Genomic DNA, 21911 nt, shown 5'->3' on the forward strand with positions numbered 1-21911 from the left:
AAAAGAGTGGTTTTATGGTATTTGACTAACATCTCAATTTAAAATAAGGATCTGAGTAGAAATGGAGTGTGATCACGATGTTGGCCCAACTGGACAGCTTCATTTGTGGCGTGATGTCAATTTTAGATGTAACCACCCAGGCCTGCGCTCAGGCCTCTGTTCTCTGCTTAACATCTACGTGGAGGACACAAATCGATGTTGACAGGCAGGCTTCCTCAAACCCTGCCCCAAACAAGGACAGATAAAGAACCACCTGGGATGCTAAAATATCAGTCTCACAACTTGCAACTGTGTAGGCGGAATGTCTTTACAAGGGCTCAAAGGCTCAGGAAAAGAATCCATCTTTAAGAAAGAACAAAAGATAGTAAGGAAACAAGGGAGGTAGGAAGGGAACTCCCTACAGATAGAAGCTACGACTTCTCTGCATGGCAGGGATGAGTCAGATAAAAGGGTTCCTACAGGCACATGGCTACACGAGGCACAGCCATGGTCCAGGCCACAGAGGCCTTCGTGGCTTCTACACACCAAGTTGGTACATCTACTGGTCCACGTAAGGGCAACCCTCAGACCATTACAGCTTCATGGAAAAGAAATGGCACATGTGGTTTAAGGGAAAGATAAAAAGACCATGAAGCAAAATTCACTACACCAGAAACAAGGAGGAACATTTTCAGAATGCTAAAAGTAGAATCAGCCAGTAGGGCAGCAGAGGCATTGCTAAAAGCTAGTATTATCACCCCTATTTTACAGACCAAGAAATTGAGTCATAGAGAGGTTAAGTACCTGCCCTGGGACACAGATAAAAATCTGGCAGCCCCATTTTCTATTCAGAGAGAGAATCAAAGCCCTTGCTCTTAAAGATGGGGCTCTAGGGGTGCCTGGGTGGCTCAGTTGGTTAGGCAACTGCCTTCGGCTCAGGTCATGATCCAGGGTCCTGGGATCAGACCCCATGTCGAGGTCCTTGCTTGGCGGAGTGCCTGCTTCTCCCTCTCCCTCTGCCTGCTGCTCTGCCTGCTTGTGCTCTCTCTCACTCTCTGTCAAATAAATAAATAAATTAAAAAAAAAAAAAGATGGGGCTCTACTGACTTTGGAATACTTATGAATGGATGGTCTAGGTTTTGTGTTTTCTGCATTTAAAAAAAAAAAACAACTTTGGGGCACTTGGCTGGCTCAGTCAGTAGAGCATGCAACTCTGATCTCAGAGGTCATGAGTTCAAGCCCCACATTAGTAGAGAGATATACTTTAAAAAATAAATTAAAGGGACGCCTGGGTGGCTCAGTTGGTTGGACGACTGCCTTCGGCTCAGGGCGTGATCCTGGAGTCCCGGGATCGAGTCCCGCATCAGGCTCCCAGCTCCATGGGGAGTCTGCTTCGCTCTCTGACCTTCTCCTCGCTCGTGCTCTCTCTCACTGTCTGTCTCTCTCAAATAAATAAATAAAATCTTAAAAAAAAAAAAAAGAAATATTTGTATAAGTGCTATTCATACATAAAATATTAAAAAAAAGAAAAAAATAAAAAAAAATAAATTAAAAAGAAAAACAGCACTGAGGGGTGCCAGGCTCAGTGGGTTATTTCACTTAGCATGTTTTCCAGGCCATCAATGTTGTAGTCACTGTCAGTACTTCATTCCTTTTTATGGCTGAGTAATATCTCATTGCATGGATATACCATTTATTTATCCATTCATAAGTCGAGGGACACTTGGATCGTGTCTACCTCTTAGCTATTATGAATCCTTCTGCGAGGAACATTCATACGCAAGTTTTTGGTGTGGACATGTGTTCTCATTTCTCTTGGGTAGACAGTTGGGAGTGAAGTTGCTGAGTCATACAGTAAGTCTATGTTTAAGCATTTTAGTACCTGCCAGACTTTCTCCAAAGCAGCTGCTCCCACCTGCATTCACCAGCAGCATGGGTTTCAATGCCTCCATACCCTTGCTAACACTTGTTAGTCTACCTTATTATTACCACGACTGAGGGGGGTGTAAAGCAGTATTTCATTGTGGCTTGGCTTTGCATTTCCTTGATTAATAATATTGAACACCTTTTCAGGTACTTACTAGCCATTTATATCTTCTTTAGAGAAATAGCTATTCAGATCACTCACTTACGTTTTCCCTTCGGTCATGTGTCCTTCTATATTGTAGATTCAAGCCCCTAACCACGTAAATATTTTCTTCTATTTTGTGTTGTGTCACTTCACTTTGGTGATGGTGTCCTTTCAAACACAAAAAGTGTTTAGTGTTGATGAAGTCCAGCTTATTTTTTCTTTCATTGTTTGTGCTACTGGTGTCGTACCCAAGAAACTATCGCCTAATCTACTGACGCAGATTTAGACCCAGGTTTTCTTCTAAGAGTTTTATAGTTTCAGCACTTGTACCTTTGATCGACTTAATTTTTATACAAGGTATGAAGGTATAGGTCTAACTTCATTCTTTTGAATGTGGATATACAGCTCTCCTAGTACCATTTTTTGAAAAGACTATCCCCCTACCCTGGAACTGTCTTGATATCCTTGTCTAAGAATTAGTTGACTGTAATTTGAGGGTTTATTTTTGGACTCTTAGTTCTATTCCATTTATCTATACATCTATCTTCTATGGTTAGTACCATCTGCATGTTTTTTTAACTTGCATTATCTCAATCTTTTTTACCCTACATTTTTATTATAATCCACTGTGTTGTGATTTTCTGTTCAAGTATGTTTCCTCCAGGGAGCTCTTTGTGTGGAACCCATTTATTTTCTTGTTTATCTTTGTACTGTTGGCAGTGAGCCCAGTGCCTCACAGAAGATACATTTAACAAATGACTCACACAAGGTGTGTTAAGCTCATCTCTGTTTTCCTGCCTGAGTTCTAAGGGAGAAACGAGGTTGAGGGTCAACTATGAGTTTCAGTCATAAAGGCTATTCCCAATTCCCTCTTGGAACAAAGGGTCAAAAGTAGCTTTTAGAAGACAACAAATAAATCCACAATAAGGACCTCTGGGAAGTATGGACACACCTATACAACTGGCTAATATTTACAGTTTTTCTCTCCATTTGTGGGGAACCATCAAAGTTGTAATATCTACTGATGCCTGTCTTTGCTCTTTTGGTGCTCTAACTCCTAGAAGGGGTAAATGCAGACTTTAACATGTCTTCCATGGTTCCTGGGTGGCTCAGTTGGTGAAGGGTCTGCCTTCAGCTCAGGTTACCACCCCAGGATCCTGGGATGGAGTCCCACAGGATGGTGGCCCTGCTCCTCTCTCTCCCTTCGCCCCTCCCTGGCTTGCACTCTCTTGCTTACTCTCTCTCAAATGAATACAAAGTATTTTTAAAAAATAAGACCTGTTTCATAAAACGATGAGGCATTTTTTACATGCTTCCTCTTCAACACGTGCTGTGCTTCTCCCCACCTCTGAAGTTCTCCATATGCTGACCACACTTCTGACTTAATAGAGGCTACAGGAGACAGGATCACTCCCTCCCTGAGGCACCTCCCTGGACATGCTTTTTCTTAGCAGCTCCTGTGTATCTGGCCAAGAAATAGTGCCAGATGCTTGTTGGGTTGGGGAGTGGAGACATCTTTGTCTGTGAGTACATTAGACAAAACAAAGATAACCAAATGAATTTCTAGCTTGCCAATGGTGCTGGAACTGGTGGCTCTACCTCTAATTATCCAGGGCAAAAACATTAGGATTTGAAATGCTTTTCTCTACTTGTGTATTTCTCTGAGCAACTCCTCAGTTTTTATTTAGCATGGCATGAGTTTCTGTAATTAAACAAAAACCAAAAAAGACGAAAGAATACATGAAGAGAAACGGTATATTTCAAATGAGTTCTAGTACCTGGTTGATAACACTGCTCCTTTTTTGAAATAACCCATCAATCCTGGATGTTGTGTCTTCCAACAGCGGCACTGTCCCACTCTCCAAAGTCAGGTAACTTTGTCTCAACTCATCCAGGGCTTTGGATTTAACTGCAAGTTGATTTTCTATATCCTGGAAGGGTGAGAGGGGAAAGTTTTCAATGCACAATATCATAGAACAATAAGGTTTAAGAGACAGGAGATTGCCCTTCTCTAGTAAAAACGCCATTAGAGTACATAATTAAATAACATCACACCTAAACACATTATAATCACCATACATTCAATTTCTGCAACTATTACAGTATGAGTTTTTATAATAATTTCAATCACTACATAGATCTAGATTTCAGAAGAGTCTAGGGAATAAGTGGTTATCATCATGGTATAGTAGAAAGAGCCCAGGAGACCCAGTCCCCATTCTGTGCCTGCTGGTATTGGTCATCTGAGCAGACCTTAAGTCAACAAACCTCCAGGCCTCCATTTTTCTCACCTGGAAAACAGTGAGGACACCCATGCCGTGGGTAGTTTAGAACTCAAGTGAAACCAGGGTGGCCTGTGGGGGATGGTGTAGCACAGACCTGTGGAGTGTCGGCTACTGGATCTGAGGTGGCTGAAGGAATTCTAAATGGAAATGGCTAGTGGCTCCTCAGAAACAGGACAGGACCACTTGCAAGACCTCTCCTAATGAGCACTGCTGCTCCCCTAGCATGCCCAGTATTGTTCTAGAACCTTCTCAGTAGAAATGGGTGTGAGCTGACCTCCAGCCCCAACAGGGAGTCGTGTCATGCCCTCACGCAGCAGCTGCAGAGGCAGCATCCCCTGTGCCGGCTATAGCGACAGGGACAGCTAGAGTGTTCTCAGTATGGAGGGACAAAATCCGGGCAGTACTCAAGAAGATTAACCTATACTTGGGTGAGGGCGTCTCAGAGACCAAGTGACCTGGCAAATGACAACAAAGCAAAACAAAGGGCACAGCCAAGAGCCATAAGCTCAAGTGTGATTTAGACAGTGGTTCCCAGGGTCAAGTGGTCCTGTAGAACACATTACAGAGCAGGTAAAAGAAAAATCACTTTCTTCTAAAGAAACAGAATGAAACGCTAAAAATAATGGAAGCCTTAAGAGTAATTCTGTAAATATTGAGTAAGTTAATAAAAATTACACACACACACACACACACAAATTGGAAAACATCAAATCAAAATGTCCTCTGAACATTTTCTTTTAGGAGGAACATTCAAGACTTAGGAACAATGATAATGGAAAATACCATCTTCTGCCTGTCATGAAAAAAAAATAGCAGTGTGCAATTTTGTAAAACCCATGGAAGACTATTTGTAAAGACTTTACCTTTACAAAGGAAGTACCTGGGGATTTGGAGAAGACCTTCAGAAGTATAGCCGCTTACCCTGGTCCTTGGGGCAGAAGCAGCGACTGAACCACACGGCCACGCCGTGTGGACAGGAGCCATGTGCCTTCTCACCTGACAGTCCAGGAGTGTCTTCTGCACGGAGATCACACTTGCAGGTTTTTGTAAAGTTTTTAGTCTCTCCTCTTGGGCCTCTATCCAGTTGTTCAAAATCTGTATTTTGTTTTCATTCTCAGTGATACTTTCCAAAAGTTGTTCTAAATGTTGTATCTGTAAGTTACAAGAAAATGAAAATTTTAAACCACATACTTTAAAATGTAAATGTCATGACAGTTATTTTTAATTAAATAATTTTGTTTCTTTTCAGAGTCCTCATATTTAGCATAAGATTTCCCAAAAACCTGTGGAATGAAGACTCATAAATTAGGAAACAGAATTAAAATGCCCTCTAGCATTTGAAAGGAAAGCCAGCCTAAGCAACTTGACAGTTTTGGAATTCCACAATACCTGTACAAAATAAAAATTGTGTTGGTAACATGCAGTATTTTTTCATTGCACTATCTACTGATATACTTAAAAAAACTTTCTTTCCCTAGACACTCTTCATTAGAGTGGCTTAAAAATTAAGTCAGTATCAAAAATATCACAAATAATCACTTCAATAAAATAATGACTTTTTACCATCTGTGATTCTTCTCATCTCTTTGCTCACAAATTTTATTAGGTTTTTATTAGGTTATAGTCACAGGATAAGTTTTATGTTCCTTTTCCAATATGTCATAGGCACCTGCTCAGCTGGCCATGACATATGCCTTATATTAATTTAAAAGGCTGCCCAATGTTTTATCAAATGGACACAGTATAATCTGATTATTCCTGTATACTTGGAAATTAAGGCATTTTACATTTTTCACCAGTATAAATTATGCTGAACCCTTTGTGTGCATATTTTACCCTTTTTTGAAGGGCTATCCACTTAAGATAAATGTGTAAGAGGTGGCATGGCTAGGTAAAGAAATAAGATGATTATTATTCCAGTTCTTGAAATTTTCTAAATGCTTTTCAAAAGGGTATGTAAGCCATTATCTGCATGTGAATGGGATAGCTTTGGGCTTTTATCTTACTAAATTTTTCTAATTTAATAAATGTATGTTACATAATGTTTACTCTGAATGCCTGTTAATTGAAGTTGTAATCTTTTGTGAACTATCTGTTCATGTTCTTTGTCCATTCATGCACTTGAATCTTAATTGTATAAATCCATTTGTATGTATTCTCTACAAATAAAGAAATCAACCAACTGCTACTATCAATTATATATAAATACTGAATATTCCTCCAAGAATAAGGTTTTCTTAATATTTTTCAGAGTCATGGAATGAAAGTCTACCAAAAGGCCACGTACATTTTTCTCTCTTTTCATAATCTTTTCAAAGCTGTCATAGCTTTGCCATTTTTGAACATTTACTTTCACAGAAAATGTCAAAATCTCCAACCATTGAGTAGTCTCACATAATACTTGACCTCTTTTTAAAATTTCTCCTCTTCAGTTGCCCAACTCAATTTCCCACTAATAAACCTCAAAGAAATAAGAACTTCATAGGCTCCTAGAGGCACCAACGAAGAATGTCGGAACACAGGCTTCATAAAAGGGCTATCATGGAGGGGATTATTAGAATTCCCTTGTGAGTTAACCATGAGTATCTTTTTAAATTTTTCAGAAAGCGGTATGTTGCAAAGGCCAAATCACACAAACTGTGACACGTGAGCACACCTTTCTATTTAGCGTTCCATGTACCCGCTGCCATTGGCGGTTCATCTCTCCCAGGTTCTCTGCAAACTCTGTTCTCTCGTAGCGTTTACTCTCTACATCACACGTGCTTAGCTGAAGTAATGACTGGTTGACAAAGTCAACGATCCACTGTTTATAGTCCATTTCCATTCTGAACTCCTAAAAATAAACAAACAAAATTAAACCACCAAAACCTGAACTGAAGTAATTGAACAGGATTCTCCCTCTGGGGCACTCTAGGGAGCCCCAATCTCCCATTCGTTCTCCTAGGGGCACCCGTCTGGAGTTCTGTCCAACCCTTCCCCGAATCCCACCGAATGTCCACTTTGAGCGGAGAGTGTCTTGGAGAATTCCACGTGCCGAGGAGGCAGCAGGGAGAAAGCCATGTGGTATGTGCAACTTTGTTAGAGCCTATACTACAGAAGTGCGGACCCTCTAAAGATGCTACCACTCACTGAAGTGAGGATGTGTTAGCACAGAAAAATCAAACCCTTGCTAACATCACGCTTCGTGACTAAGGAATTCATCCTCCATCTACCAGAGGCTCGATCCACCAGCCTGTGAGGGCTCTAAAGGCAATGACCAGAGTCTTCATTCATCTCCTGTGTTCCTAGTGGCGGGCCTGCCTGGCCCACAGTAAATGCTTGTGTGTGGCCTGTTCAATGTTAGTTCCATCTACATGAAACCAAACATCACGGAGAAGGCTGCCTTCATGTCTATTTATTGAAGGAAATCAACTTTTCCTTATGTATTCTCTTCCGCAAAGAACGATCACTTAGTATCTACTGGATGCCAGGTATCGGGCTAGGCAAGCTATTTTGGGGAGGTGAAGGATGGCCCTGCTCTCCAGAAGCTAAGGCAAGGTGGAGAGACAGACAAGTAACCCAATAATTACAGCACCGCGGAGACACCTAATCCCTGAAAGTCCAGTCATCTGGCAGGGAAGTCAGGAGCAGATTTCCAAGTAAGGTGACACCTGAGCAGACTCCTGAAAGGTGACGGAGAGCATTTCTATGGCTAGACGTGGGGCACGAAAATTCCAGCCCGAAGGAGTAGGGCACACAGAAGCACGAGTGGGAAGAACGCCAGATACGGCAGGTTCTTTCGCTTCCGGCAGTGTCTAGGGTCTTAGCGGGGAATTTAGAAAGAGGAGGCTGGAGAGGTAGAGAGGGGCCAGAGCTAGTTACAAGCCTGCATTCTGCCCTGTGGGGACGGGAGCCGCCACAGGAAACCAGGCGGCAGAAGAGCAAGGAGGCTAACATCTGCCTCGAATCACCCACCAACCACCCCATGCCTCGCTGCTACAGTGAGTTTTTTGAAATCCCATCCTACGTGTCTCTTTGTTCTGTCTTTCCCTTCCGACTGACTTGCCTTCTTATTTAATGAAAAGGCTTCTGGCTCTTTTTGTTTCATTACCTTGTACTTCTGAAGCAGATTTTTCACTTGAGGTGCGGAACTCAGCGAGCGCTCCGAGTCTTCACCCGCGATGCGACGCTCTACATTGTTCATCCAGCTGATCATTTCCGTGATTGCTTCGCGGGATGGCAATTTCTCCATCTGAAGCTGCAAGGACAAAGCGATTTCCATTTAATTACCCGCCGTTGACAAAAATGAATCAGGGCATCCACTAAAGAGGCTATCTGGTTTGATAAAAGGTCCCGCTCCACAATTAGGCAGGGGACTCACAAAAACAAACCCAGCATTCAGGCTCAGAAAAAGCGACCCCAAAACAATGACGATGACCTTCACATGAAGGAACACAGCGATGCAGATAAACTGGGAAATAAAGTAATTAAGCCTGATTTCTCAGTTAAGAAAGATCCCACTGGGGGAGAGGCCAGTAATTAAGACCTATATTCAGTGGAGCCAGTGGAAAAATAGGTGGTGTCAATGAAAATTATTGAGTCAGAGCAATAATTTTAAAGGAGCTGGGAGCTAACAAGTGAATGCTAATTCGAACGCTGCGTCTTTAAACACCTACCTGATGAAGTTTCTCTTGAATATCTGGAAGTTGAGTTACGAGCGTGGTCCACTTCTGTTCCAGCTGTGCTAAAGCAGCTCTCAGTGTGGCCGTATCGGCTTCTTTTAGGTGGAGAAGTTGGCTCCCTGTACTTACAACCACGGCCTTCAAGGACGACTTGTCGTCAAGTTCCTTTGAGAACTCCTGGAGGAAATGGTTCAAACATCGAGAAATGTTAAGAATTTGAAAACAGCAAAGAGTAACAAAGAGTCAGAATACCCAGTTTGAGTCCAAAGCAAAATCACTGAACTCAATTCACATCACAGATGTTTGCATGTTTATCTATACGTGTATGTTTGTGTGTGTACGCAAAAGCATGTGTGCACATATGTCCTCATAAGCACACACACATATATACACACACACACTTTTCCTACGAAGTGTCAGGCACTGTTCCAGACATTAGACAGATGGATGACAGGGAACAAAAGAGATCAAATTCCTGCTCCTTGAGTGACTTAATATTTAAAAAACAAAACAAAAAAACCCTTCAACTTTAAAAGGAACAGCACACAACGTTCACATGAGATGAACTAAATGCAAGTAATTTTTAACGAAAATATCTGAAATCTTTGTCTTCACAGGTGTTTTCAAATATATTTTAAAATATTTACATTTTAATACCAAGGTGAGAGATCACTGCTACAAAATATGAAATTGGAGAAGAGAGAAAAGAATATGGGAAAGGGAAAAACTTGTATTACAAAAGTAATGCTTTCTTTAAAAAAAAATCTCAAAACCATAGGACATTTTAGTAGAAGTATCAGTTCTGTGTATGACAATTTAAAACCATGTATTTATTAATTTTAACATTTATGAGTTAATAATTCTGTTAACTTTTTTAAGGGAGGGGGAAGCAGGGAGTTATTTCCTGCCTGTATACAGCATGCCCCATGCCAGAGGAAGTTTTAAATTCATATGTATTTTGTAGGGTCAATTAAAAATCTTTATCGGGGTGCCTGGGTGGCTCAGTTGGTTAAGCAACTGCCTTTGGCTCAGGTCATGATCCTGGAGTCCTAGGATGGAGTCCCACTTCGGGCTCCCTTCTTGGCAGGGAGTCTGCTTCTCCCTTTGACCCTCCCCCTTTTCATGCTCTCTCTCTCTTATCTCTAATAAATAAATAAAATCTTTAAAAAAAATCTACTTTATCATTTTAAATACATAAATGACCAACGTAAACAAATAGCTCTAAGTACGAAGAATGCTATTAGCCCAAGTCTTATCCTTTATCCACAAATGATTATGGAGACCATCACTATCAACCCTGGCCATTTCCCCTTGATAGCTCTTTCTGACAATAATTATCTGAGCAGGGGCGCCAGGGTAGTTCAGTGCGCTAAAGCCTCTGCCTTCGGCTCGGGTCACGATCCCAGGGTCCTAGATCGAGCCCTGCATCAGGCTCTCTGCTCGGCTGGGAGCCTGCTTCCCCCTCTCTCTCTCTCTCTGCCGGTCTCTCTGCCTATTTGTGATCTCTGTCTGTCAAATAAATAAATAAAATCTAAAAAAAATAAAAATAAATTATCTGAGCATATTTGATTACAACTTACAAAAAACTTGTTTATGTTGCTTCTAATTGTATCCAAGTCCTGAGACACATTGAGGGATTGTTCTTTCCAGTAATTCAGAGTTTGCTGAGAAGCTTCCAACCACTTGGTTAACTGATCCGAATCTCTGTTATAACTAACAGGAGCAAAGTGAGAGAGAAAGAAAATTAGAAATGTTCTCTTATGGTGGATATGCATCATTGTCCTATTTTCTTCTCATTTTACTGTTATGTTTTCCTGTGCCAATCAGCTCTATTCTTCAGAAAATCATGTTTTTAAGGATTACACCTTGTTATACCCCACGCCCCAAATCTAATGCACCTGGCCTTCTATGACTGATGACTAATCTATAACAAAATGGGCATTTTTAGAGTCTAAGACATTTTCTTACTACAGCTATACAAAAATAAACCCATGGGTAAGGACAGCAATTACTTTTATTCATTAAACGTTCTTGACAGATTTGTTTATAGTAAAACTATAATCAGCATTTGTGTAAGTTATATAATAAAGTGTTCTTGGCTCCATACCAACTTATTTATTGGAGGTGAAGGAAAATATCCAAGCAAAATGCTTCTCCTTTTGTTAAGTTTTAAACTTTAAAGGCTTTAAACTTTTTTTTTAAATTAACATATAATGTATTATTTGTTTCAGGGGTACAGGTCTGTGATTCATCAGTCTTTCACAATTCACAGCACTCCCCATAGCACACACCTTCCCCAGTGCCCATCCCCCAGCTACTCCATCCCTTCCACCCTCCCCCCTCCAGCAACCCTCTGTTTGTTCCCTGAGATCAAGAGTCTCTAATGGACTATCTCCCTCTCTGGTTTCATCTTGTTTCATTTTTCCCTCCCTAACCCTGTGATCCTCTGTCTTATTTCTCAAATTCCTCATACCAGTGAGATCATATGATAATTGTCTTTCTCTGAGGGGCTTATTTTGCTCAGCACAATACCCTCTAGTTCTATCCACATCCCTGAAAATGGCAAGATTTCATTTTTGATGGCTGCATGATACTCGTTGTGTGTGTGTGTGTAAAATACACACCACATCTTCTTTATCCATTCATCTATTGTCGGACATCTAGTAAGCTTTAAACTAACTAGGTTAAGATAGTTCCCTGTTGAGTCAGAGATGAGGAGATTCAAATGTTTTACGTTCTTTACCCTCCTCAAGGAGTTCAAGGTTAGGTCCGCCAAACAAAATTCTCCGAAGAATTCTGAAGACTTTTTGAAACTTTTCTATTAGCTGAAGTTAGTATTTTCTAATTCAAGAACTTTGGGAGGTGAACAGGGAAGAGTGACATGGTATAAAGGCAACATATATAACTTTAGAACAGAATTCCTAGTTTTCACAGAGCTGGTTACATATTATCCTGAGTCTAGCAAACGAACCTCAAAGACCCCAGATCGCACTGAGCCCAGAAGAGGGACCCAAGAGCTTTAGATTGTTGACAAATAACCTTGTTACAGGGAGACCACATGTAAAATCTGGGTGACCACAGGATCCCTCTGAGGTCTTTCTCCACGTGGAAATCTGAGTGTAATCCATCCCTAAGAAAACACACCTGAGCAGATGCTTGAGAAGTGTTTGTAGTCTGTGTAGTTCATGGTCAATTCTTTTGTTTAGGGCCAACCACTGCTCTTCTAGCTTTGCAATCTGGCCCTCTAGTTCAGGACAACTCACGGAGGCCACTAGCTGTTTGCCTTCATTCAGAGTCTGGTAAAGTCGGGCATGCTTTTCATCGATGTTTCTTTTAATTTGCTTAAAAAAAAAAAAAAAAGGTAAAGTCACAGAATGAATTATTGAAAAATGAAGCCAGTCAACCTATTCACAAATACTTCATTAAAAACCTCCAGTAGGGGCACCTGGGTGGCTCAGTGGGTTAAGCCTCTGCCTTCAGCTCAGGTCCTGATCTCAGGGTCCTGGGATCAAGTCCCACATCGGGCTCTCTGCTCGGCAGGGAGCCTGCTTCCTCCTCTCTCTCTCTGCCTACTTGTGATCTCTCTGTGTCAAATAAATAAATAAAATCTTAAAAAAACAAACAAAAAACCTCCAGTAGAGGCTACTGAAGAAAGAGTAACAACACTCTCCCAACCCTTAAGGCTCTTGCCATGTGGCTGAAGAAACACGACTCATGTTTTACCGATCATCTTTCATGATGAGAGTGTCTAACTAACACACTTCTGTGGCACATTTCTTCTGTTCTAGAGACTTACACATACAAACAGAAAACAAAAATTTACAGCTTTAGACCTTAGAGTTAACATGTCCACCTAAAAGCAAAAACCAAACTGGTAGTCTACAGGGCACGTTCAGCTTGCGGACAAGTTTTGTGTGACCTAAAGATGATCTTTGAAAATCAGGATACTTAATATAGAAATCAGGATTTCCTGTGACTCTGAGAAAACCGGGAGATCAAGCAACTGGGATGTGGATTCTCACGTGGCACAGACGGGCTGGAACTGGGCAGCCATGCCTCCTTCAGAAGCGCCTCCTCTCTTCCACACTCTCCTGTGGCAGGTTCCCCCCTTCCCCACCCCCAGCCAGCCTCCAAATTTCTGTGCCCCTGTCTGGCCTGGGTAAGTACTCTACATCGCAACTAGGTTTGAAGGGGATAAAAAAAATTTCTTTATCATTGCTTAGGTCCAAAGACTAGGGAAAAATTCATTTCTAGAGTCTTCTAAATGGAAGGATTCAACAGGGAAAAAAGAAAGAGGACTTTAGAAAAATTAAAAACAGTACATCACTAATCCAACTTCATGAAAAGAAAATCTTTAGAATTGCAATACAATGACCCCCTGAAGAGAACTCTGTCTGAAAGCAATTATCTCGCACTGCTGGGTTCAGCTAATGACACTTACCTGACAGCTATTTAAATTTTGGCTTAAAAAAATTCTGATCAAAATGTTACTTTGGCTATTTTCCAATTAACTTAAGACTTTCAAAAATTACTAAAAAAAATTTTACTTGTAATACCCTTTCCACCACTCCTCTCCATAACCCTCTCCTCCCACCTGATCCTGTAGGCATAAATAAAACTTCCAACATTTAAAAAAAAAAAAGTCCGGGCTCCTGGCTGGCTCGGTCAGAAGAGTGTGTGAATCCTGATCTCGGGGTCATGAGGTTAAGCCCCACATTGGGTGTAGAGATTGCTTAAAAAATAAATACAGCATCTTTTCCTGATTAAAACTCTTTGGGGTGTCAGGATAAAGGAACATTCCTCAAATTCATAAAAACCATCCATGAAAAGCCCATAGCAAATATCATTCTCGACAGAGAAAAGCTGAGAGCCTTTCCCCTATGATCAGGAACAGGACAAGGATGCCCACTCTTGCCACTCTTGTTTAACATAGTACTAGAAGTCCCAGCAACAGCAATCAGACAACAAAAGAAATACAAGGTATTCAAATTGGCAAAGAAAAAGTCAAACTCTCTCTCTTTGTAGGTATGGTACTTTATGTGGAAAACCCAAAAAACTCGACCCCCAAATTACTAGAACTCATACAGCAATTCAGTAATGTGGCAGGATACAAAATCAATGCACAGAAATCAGTTGCTTTGCTACACACTAACAATGTAACTGTAGAAAGAGAAATTAGGGAATCAATTCCATTTAAAAGCACCAAAAATCATAAGATACCATGGAATAAACCCAACCAAAGAGATAAAGGATCTATACTCAAGAAACTACAGAATATGTATGAAAGAAACCGAAGACACAAAAAGATGCAAAAACATTCCATGCTCATGGATCAGAAGAATAAACATTGTTAAAATGTCCATGCTGCCCAGAGCAACCTATACTTCCAATGCCACCCCTATCAAAATACCAATGGCATTTTTCAAAGTGCTGGAACAAATAATCCTAAAATTTGTATGGAACCAGAAAAGACCCTGAATCACCAAGGAAATGTTGAAAGAGAAAAACAAAGCTGGGGGCACCATGTTGCGTGAAATGGACCCTCAACTCTATGGTCAACTAATCTTTGACAAAGCAGGAAAAAATACCCAATGGAAAAAAGTTTCTTCAATAAGTGGTGCTGGAAAAATTGGACAGCTATGTGTAGAAGAATGAAACTCGACCATTCTCTTACACCATATACAAAGATAAACTCTAAATGGATGAAAGACCTGAATGTGAGACAGAAATGCATCAAAATCCTAGAGGAGAATATAGGCAGTAACTTCTTCGACATCGGCCACAGCAACTTCTTTTAAGATATGTCTCCAAAGGCAAGGGAAACAAAAACAAAAATGAACTTTTGGGACTTCATCAAGATTAAAAGCTTCTGCACAGCAAAGAAAACAGTCAACAAAACAAAGAGGGAACCCACGGAGTGGGAGAAGGTATTTGCAAAAGACACTACAGATAAAGGGCTGGTATCCAATATCTAGAAAGAACTTTTCAGACTCAACACCACAAAACACAAATAATCAAGTCAAAAAGTGGGCAGAATACAGAACAGATACTTCTCCAAAGACGACATATGAATGACTAACAGACACATGAAAAAAATGTTCCACATCATTAGCCATCAGGGAAATTCAAATCAAAACCACACTGAGATATCACCTTACAACAGTTAGAATGGCAAAAAACTGACAAGGCAAGAAACAAATGTTGGAGAAGATGTGGAAAAAGGGGAACTCTCTTACACTGTTGGTGGGAATCTAAGTTGGTGCAGCCATTTTGTTAAACAATGTAGAGGTTCCTCAAAAAGTTAAAAATAGAGCTACCCTCTAACCCAGCAATTGCACTACTGGGTATTTACCCTAAAGATACAGATATAGTGAAAAGAAGGGCCATATGCACCCCAGTGTTCTTGGCAGCAATGTCCACAACAGCCAAACTGGAAGGAGCTGAGATGCCCTTCAACAGACAAATGGATAAAGAAGACATGGTCCATACATACAATGGAGTATTACTCAGCCATCAGAAAGGATGAATACCCACCATTTGCATTGACATGGATGGAACTGGAGGGGATTATGCTAAATGAAAGAAGTCAAGCAGAGAGAGTCAATTACTGTATGTTTTCACTTATTTGTGGAACATAAGAACAGCACAGAGGACAGGAGGAGAAGGAAGAAAAAATGAAGCGAGGGAAATCAGTGGGAGACAAACCATGAGACACCAAGGACCCCTGGAAACAAACTGAGGATTTCAGAGCGAGGGAGGGTGGTGAAGGAATGGGTGAGCCTGCTGGTGGGTATTAAGGAGAGCACGGACTGCATGGAGCACTGGGTGTTATACGTGAACAGTGAATCATGGGACCCTACACCAAAAACTAATGATGTACTGTAGGGTGACTAACACAACATAAAAAAAAATTAAAAATTTTTTAAAATCTTAAAAACAACAAAAAAGTTCTAATTTTCTAAGCCTTTAGTGCAAGACCTTCATCTTTAGAGTATCTCTGAGAAGTTTGTTTTTTTTTTTTTAAAGAAGATTTTATTTATTCCTTTGAGAGAGCAAGCAAGCACAAGCAGGGGGAGCGGCAGGCAGAAGGAGAGGGAGAAGCAGGCTCCCCTGTAACAGGGAGCCCAACATGGGGATCCATCCCAGGACTCTGGGATCATAACCTGAGCAGAATGCAGATGCTTAACTGACTGAGCCACCCAGGCACCCCTAGTGTAGCCCTGAGAAGTTTTAGTTATGCCATTTTATACACAGGACAGACTGTGATGGCTACTCAGCCCATAAGGTGCAGAGACAGCATTTAACAAGGATCATTCAACTCCAGGGGCCACAAAGGCACCACGGTTCATGGCCTACTGATGTCCACTGATCAAGATAGATACAAATCTCTCCATGACGCAGAGGGCCGAGAATGACCTAAGGAAATCTGTAAGTGAGATGGGCTTGACAAGACATCGGCCTTTTAGGCCTGGCAAATTTATTTGAAAGTCTTAGAACGATTTCACTTAAAAAATATCTAAATTTAACAGAATCACAGGTTGCAATTTATTTATTTTAAAGATTTTATTTATTTATTTGACAGAGAGAGATCACAAGTAGGTGGAGAAGCAGGAGGAGGTGGAGAAGCAGGAGGAGGTGGAGAAGCAGGGGGAGGTGGAGAAGAGGGGGAGGGGGGAGGCAGGGGGAGGGGGGAAGCGGGGGGGGGGGAAAGCAGGCCCCCTGCTGAGCAGAGAGCCCGATATGGGACTCGATCCCAGGACTCTGGGATCATGACCTGAGCTGACCTAACCCACTGAGCCACGCAGGCGCCCCTCACAGGTTGCAATTTAAGGGACACGATCACTTCTGGGGAAATCATTAGTCTTCTACGAGGAGGTTTAAAATGCCGTTTTCCCCTGCATTTTCTCAGCTGTTCAGTGGGTACGTCGCATCCTGAGGCTAACAAAGAATTAAGCAGCAGCTTCCTGCCCCTAGAGGATTCAGATTTATCTGTTATGCTCAATATAATGACATGGCGAAGAGGTCAACTGTCCCTTTCTAGGCACCCAGCGAGCACAACTACAGAGTCACTGCCTCTGGAAAATGTTCCTTCCAGGAGTTGAAATGCTTCTGAGGAAGGGCAGGGTCCTGCCAAGTACTTCATGCATTTTCTTTTTTTTTAAAGATTTTATTTATTTATTATTTGACAGAGAGAGATCACAAGCAGGCAGAGAGGCGGGCAGAGAGAGAGAAGGAAGCAGGCTCCCCGCTGAGCAGAGAGCCCAATGCGGGACTCGATCCCAGGACCCTGAGATCTTGACCTGAGCCGAAGGCAGCGGCTTAACCCACTGAGCCACCCAGGCGCCCCCCTCCCCTTTTTTTTTTTTTAAAGATTTTATTTAGTTAACTTCATGCATCTTCTATCCCAGAGTCTCCTCAGGCAACACACCTGCTTTTGAAGTTCTGAAGTGGACGTCTGAGCGCCACCTGCAGCCGCACAGCTCAGATGCCGACGACATACATTCCACAGTTAGCACTAAGTGATTTAAGTTTTCTGTCGAGAAGACTTAAAACTCATTTTTACCTTGGTCGTGATCTCAGTGCCACTCGAAAGCCATTTTAAGGTGCTCTCTTTGCTATGGCCTCTAGATCAGAGGCACAGAGACTCTGAAGATAATACTACTAAATGCTGCACAAGAAAAATTTTGTTTGAAGTCCTTTTAGAATGCTGGTGGCAGGGAACAGATTATTGCCTCTTTCACGGGCTGTGTCCCAACAGGGCTTCGCTGAAGAAAACCCAATATAGGTTTAGAGGCCCCTGCTCTAGAAAGCTCTTTCTGCACCTTCACTTGTTTCCATACCCACTGACACCCACCTCCTGAGACAGGGAGAACCATCCCGATCGCCTACATTCCACAGATAAAGAAAGAGAGACTTGGAGACAAAAGGGTGACACAGGGACAGACGAGAGCCAGGACTCAAACCCAGGACCTCCACCCTAAGGCAGACCTGAGGCTACACGGAGCAGCCCGAAACCCAATCCGCAGTTTCCCGGTGGAGGTCTAACGGTGAGCGGTGTGATGCGCTTCCATTCAAACCATTCCCCTCCAAAGGTGAGTGATTTGGTCAAAGCAAAAGAAAACACCAAGTGATGGGAGCAAAATTACCTGGTAAAATGAAATCCTTTCTGCTAATCTTTCCTCTGTCTCTTCCACCAAACTCACAGAGGGCAACGTAGATACCAGGATTTCCAGATCCTTTTCAAGAGATGTATAGTTTTCATCAAATTCTTCCCATTTCTAGAGAATCAAGAATGTAACGTCAGTGGGAGTCCTTTTCTAGAGTAGTTCCAGACAATGGCCAAATTAACCTTAAGAATAAAAATGAACTCGGAGACCATACAAAATTAAAACACAGATTCCAGGGGTTTCTGAGAAATATAAGCCACCCTTACAAGAGCTCAAGGTCTAATGCAAAACCATTCCATTGTCTTTGTGGAGACGGTTTCAAAAAATCCAGTTGGCACATTTTATGCTTGTCTCATCAAACCAAGTAGGAACTAGTATAATTAAGTTAAAGGAATACTCTAGGCATACACACCTCTGTGAAGACTTCAGAGCTGGAAGAGAGCCTTTCGCTTACTTGGAAAGGAAGGGGCTGACTTCTCAACAGAGACTCCTGTCAGCTTGCATCCCCCCTCCCTGCTCCAACCCCCAGCCCAGTGAACATGACCCGACTGTGCTGCTAAGAGCGTAATTCCACTGTGCTGCTAAGAGCGTAATTCCACTGTCGGGGGAATGTGGGCTTACATTTCATCAGGGGAGGACTATCTTCTTAGCCCAAGTCTTGCCTTATCCTAGTTCTCTCTGTGTCTACAGAGGCCCACCATCAGGATCTCAGCACACTAGACAACTGACTTATAGACACTAAGTATTACCTGTTGTTAAAATAACCCCCTTATTAACTCTCTTATTTACTGAAGTAGTAGGTCACTCTGCTATCAGGGGTATTCTTTGGGCTCAGAGGGTCTCTTTTTTTAATACCATGAGATACTGCTATAAATACTAATTTGACAAACTAGTCAGAAAATTCATTTCATTAGCATAAAATAACTATCACATAATAAAGCTGGATAGTCCCTTGCTTTTTGGTTATTTCCTTAAAGGGCTAGCATCCACTGTGTTTCAGAAGTTAAAGGTGAAAACCTTAAAACTGAGAGAAAACTTCATGCAAACAATTTTCTTCTGTGAACTGGGATAAGATTATCAAGGGTGCACTTCGGCCTGTCCTCTTCGGGAAGAGCTGTTTTGGAACCACTGACTAAGCTTCATGTGGAAGACTTCATTCAGGATCTTACAGTGCTCTCAATTTTGTTTATTTGCACACAGACCTAGAAGGTGGGAAGATGCTGTGTCATTCCCTAATGTATGTATGAGAAATATTTCACTCAGGGAGTAGCAGTCAGAGCTAGAACAGGCTTCCACTCTCATTGTTAGTTCCCATTTAACGCCAGGTTAATGATAAATAGATGTTTCTGGACACTGGGAGGTGGAAGTCAAATATCCGGGCTTCTGTACAAATATCTGGGCTTATGTACAAAGTTTACATAACCCAAATAAACACCTGTAGCAGGGGTGCCTGGGTGGCTCAGGGGGTTAAGCCTCTGCCTTCGGCTCAGGTCATGATCTCAGGGTCCTGGGATCGAGCCCCACATCGGGCTCTCTGGTCAGCGGGGAGCCTGCTTCCCCCTCTCTCTCTGCCTGCCTCTCTACCTACTTGTGATCGGTCAAGTGAATAAATAAAATCTTTAAATAAATAAAATAAACACCTGTAGCAAACTCTGAAGCTTTATTCCACACTGGTGTGACTTTTCCTCCAGTAATTTAACTTCTTTTATTTGTTCTGCCCCAAACATCTCTTTATTTTGCAATAAAGAAGGAAGCATTTTATTGGCGTATGTTTGGATCAACAGCATGTCAGCAACAAGCTTCCGGAAAAAAATCTGTAAAATGAACAAGGTTTTCAGATTTATTTATTTTTGCACTGTGAGAACTTACAGACCAAATTAGTTCCACCTTTTATACAGTTATATTTGCTTTTTAATCCCAAATCCCATGACAGCCATGTAGAGTGAAACATTTAAGGAAAGAAAAAAGAAAATTGTGTACCCTTTAGTCTTTAGTGGCATATTAACAAATCATGAAGGAAAATCATCGTAGGTAACATTTTCCACAAAACGGTCCATGTAAAAGGGCAAACATTATTAGTCAATTTCAATTTTCCAGTGAGATCATCCTAAATCCGTTACTGAGTTTTAAGAAACTTTACAGAAAGGTAGGTATGTGGCTGATGTATTTCAAGACAATAAAATGGAGGGACAAATGCGTGAGTCTGAGAAGCCCACACACGAACAGCCAGAGGTTCCTACACTATGGCTTGATTTTCTATTTAATGAAATGGACAAATAAAGGGAATTTGTTGACAAGGTCTCTTGGGATCCTGGGATGTAAAAACTCCCAGGTTAATACTTTAAGAACCTTTACAGAGGAAGGCTTTGCTTCACGGGGCTGTCCTCCACTTAATAGTCAGCCGCCCCTTCTAATTGGAGGAACTTACGTGAATACCTTCTATTTCTTTGAAGAAGGTAACAGTGAAGGTTTACAACAGCATCCAGCATAGGTCCCAACACACTGTAAATATTCACAGTATTCTCCTTTCTCCCTCCATTCTTTATAGAATATTTACCTCTGAAGTTCTTAGACTAAGGTCTACTTGTCACAAGCCTAGACTTCTTTAGGCAGGAACTGTCTTACATCACCACTTACATTATTACAGGGGTTTAGTTCGTGATCATGAGGTTTCTGTTTAATAAATGAGTGGAAAACTGAAAGAGTTATTGTAGCTTTACCCTAGGTATACATTTCTGTACTGAGGTACAGATATTTCTTGTGGTCTCAGTTCTCAGGAAAGCCTTCCCTAATTTCCTGAATTCAATTTCTCCTCTTAAATGCTCTGAAGGCACATATCTCAATTTTAATTTTAAATCTATTTGAAGGACTTCTTCATAAATACGCCTTCTCTTTCAACCAAAAGTTCCAGGAATGTAAGAAAAAGTGTCTGTTTCCATTCAATCATATTCTAAGAGGTTAGCAAGATTCCTTGTGTACGGGGAGCCCTCTAATAGATGTCTGTCGAAACGGCGAGTGAATGAACGAATGAACAATGGATATTTCACCGAGGAAGAAAATGGATGCTAAGTCAGAACGACTTAAAAGTCTATGAAAAGGTAATCTGACCCGTGTCTTACCTTGTGATTCTGTATTTGAGCCTGTAAGGCAGCTTTACTCTTGGTTTGCTGTAAGTGGTCGTGCGCAAGCTTTTCCTTCCCGATGTCCACGAGTTCTGCCATGCCTCGCAACAAGGCATCTTGCTGGCTCTCCGTGATGAAAGGGCTGCTCAGTTCCGCGTACCTGGCTCTCAGGATTCCCCACATACTGTCAAGTAAATCCTGAAAAGAAAAAGCGTCTTTATCCCGTCACGAAAATCATCCAAATGAGAGAATGAATCTAAACTCCCTTCCTGGAAGAAGAAAGTCTTCCTCCTTATAATCACAGTGATTCCCTGACAGAATGTCTTCCACTCAGACACACCTCTAATTTGTAGACCTCTTGCAATAAAACGTAAGGTAAATGAAGCCTCTCCCCTTCGTCTCTTAGCTTTGCCACTCGGTTCTCGGAGTTCCGCAGCTCCACTGTGCACGCGTCTGCCTTCTAAAGTGAGAGACGACGCAGAAAGGTAAAATCCTTTAATGAGTCAGAGAGGTACATATATTCATTTTAAAAGAACTAAACAGCACAGACAAAAAAAATCAGGGAAACATGAAAATTCTGCTGCTCTTCCCTCACCTCCTGCTTCTGCCAAAGAGCCCCAGCGGAC

The 21911-nt window shown here is 41.6% G+C and overlaps 1 protein-coding gene across 16 annotated transcripts in view; it reads right to left on the minus strand.

The window, feature by feature from the left end:
- The window catches only part of SYNE2 (spectrin repeat containing nuclear envelope protein 2), a 330800-nt gene that overhangs the window by 66145 nt on the left and 242744 nt on the right, over nucleotides 1-21911 (minus strand). For all 16 annotated transcript variants that reach the window (XM_044231769.1, XM_044231767.1, XM_044231774.1 and 13 more), the window contains 11 exons: nucleotides 21626-21745; nucleotides 21283-21483; nucleotides 19804-19977; nucleotides 18143-18274; nucleotides 12141-12337; nucleotides 10577-10709; nucleotides 8991-9173; nucleotides 8426-8572; nucleotides 6992-7168; nucleotides 5332-5487; nucleotides 3829-3981 (listed from right to left, as the gene is read on the minus strand). In XM_044231769.1, the coding sequence (XP_044087704.1) occupies nucleotides 3829-3981; nucleotides 5332-5487; nucleotides 6992-7168; nucleotides 8426-8572; nucleotides 8991-9173; nucleotides 10577-10709; nucleotides 12141-12337; nucleotides 18143-18274; nucleotides 19804-19977; nucleotides 21283-21483; nucleotides 21626-21745 (1773 nt within the window). The remainder of the gene's footprint in view (nucleotides 1-3828; nucleotides 3982-5331; nucleotides 5488-6991; nucleotides 7169-8425; nucleotides 8573-8990; nucleotides 9174-10576; nucleotides 10710-12140; nucleotides 12338-18142; nucleotides 18275-19803; nucleotides 19978-21282; nucleotides 21484-21625; nucleotides 21746-21911) is intronic.

This window comes from Neovison vison, chromosome 13 (assembly GCF_020171115.1).
Source record: "Neovison vison isolate M4711 chromosome 13, ASM_NN_V1, whole genome shotgun sequence".
Classification (NCBI taxonomy): domain Eukaryota; kingdom Metazoa; phylum Chordata; class Mammalia; order Carnivora; family Mustelidae; genus Neogale; species Neogale vison.